Genomic DNA, 1,322 nt, shown 5'->3' with positions numbered 1-1,322 from the left:
AGCTTCTACAGCTCTAAACACATCGGCCTGAACGGTAAGAAACGCTGGCACTGGATGTACCGTTTAAAAAAACCTCTGGCACTGGATGTGTTAATAATGACATTCAGGAGAAAAAGGAGTAAAAAATAAATCTGCTTTAAATTAAAAAACAAACAAAAAAACTAAAAACAAGTAAAAGTTCTGATTTCTAAATTTGTAAAAGTACAAAAGTATTGGTATCAAAAATGTACCAAAAGTAGAAAGTAGTTTTACTCATTATGCACAATGTCCCATTTATAAATGTATGTAAAAAATATGTTTTGAAAATGGCAGATCTAAAAGCTCACAATGCGTTGTAATGTGACACATTGTAAGCTTGTAGATCTGCTATTTTCAAATTACCAAAAAATATATTATTAATGTTATTATTCATTTTATAGAATTTATGGGGATTTACAAAAGGGAGCCAGGATTAATATTCTCTCTCTGGTGAAGAGATGTGACCTTCAGAGAGACAGGGTGTGTGTGTGTGTGTGTGTGTGTGTGTGTGTGTGTGTGTGTGTGTGTGTGTGTGTGTGTGTGTGTGTGTGTGTGTGTGTGTGTGTGTGTGTGTGTGTACCCCAGCTCGTGGCGGTTCTTCCCATCATCTCGTGGGTTCGCGGGTTCCAGAAGAATTCCCCCCACGCACTGCCTTCATCCTTCCGGTTCTCCTCATCTTCTTTCCCGCCAGACATCACCACTAGCGCGCCAAACGCAGCCTCTTTCTCCCGGGAGAAATTAGAATAATGACAGATGATAGAATCCACAGGGTGGCGTCGATGGATCAACCAATCAATGAACAGAAGTGATTGATTGATTGATTGATTGATTGATTTGATAGATAACAGACAGACAGACAGGCTGACAGACAGACAGACAGACAGACAGACAGACAGACAGACAGACAGGCAGGCTGTGTGTCTCGCGCTCTGTCTTCTTGTCACTGCAGTTACAAAAAACACACACACGAACACCACTGACGTCACCACGAGTCCCCTGTCTGTGTCGGCCAATCAGGAGGACGGATTTTATATGACAAACCCCCCCCCCCCCTTCCAGCCCCGAAAGAGACACGCATGTGTGTGTGTGTGTGTGTGTGTGTGTGTGTGTGTGTGTGTGTGTGTGTGTGTGTGTGTGTGTGTGTGTGTGTGTGAGTGTGAGTGTGAGTGAGAGTGAGAGAGAGAGAGAGAGAGAGAGAGACAGAGCTCTCTGTGTGTGTGTGTGTGTGTGTGTGTGTGTGTGTGTGTGTGTGTGTGTGTGTGTGTGTGTGTGTGTGTGTGTGTGTGTGTGTGTGTGTGTGTGTG

The 1,322-nt window shown here is 43.6% G+C and overlaps 1 protein-coding gene across 1 annotated transcript in view; it reads right to left on the bottom strand.

The window, feature by feature from the left end:
• Positions 1–713, bottom strand: part of atp1b2a (ATPase Na+/K+ transporting subunit beta 2a) — a gene marked incomplete at both ends in the record, with an annotated part of 17,162 nt that extends 16,449 nt beyond the window's left edge. Inside the window, one exon of the mRNA XM_080451300.1 lies at positions 599–713. Within this exon, the coding sequence (XP_080307426.1) occupies positions 599–713 (115 nt within the window). The remainder of the gene's footprint in view (positions 1–598) is intronic.
• Positions 714–1,322: the final 609 nt, after the last annotated feature.

This window comes from Gymnoscopelus braueri (genome assembly GCF_963280865.1).
Source record: "Gymnoscopelus braueri genome assembly, chromosome: 15".
Taxonomy (NCBI): Eukaryota; Metazoa; Chordata; class Actinopteri; order Myctophiformes; family Myctophidae; genus Gymnoscopelus; species Gymnoscopelus braueri.
The sequence above is the reverse complement of the archived record's forward strand: the minus strand, read 5'-3'. Positions and strand labels throughout refer to the sequence as shown.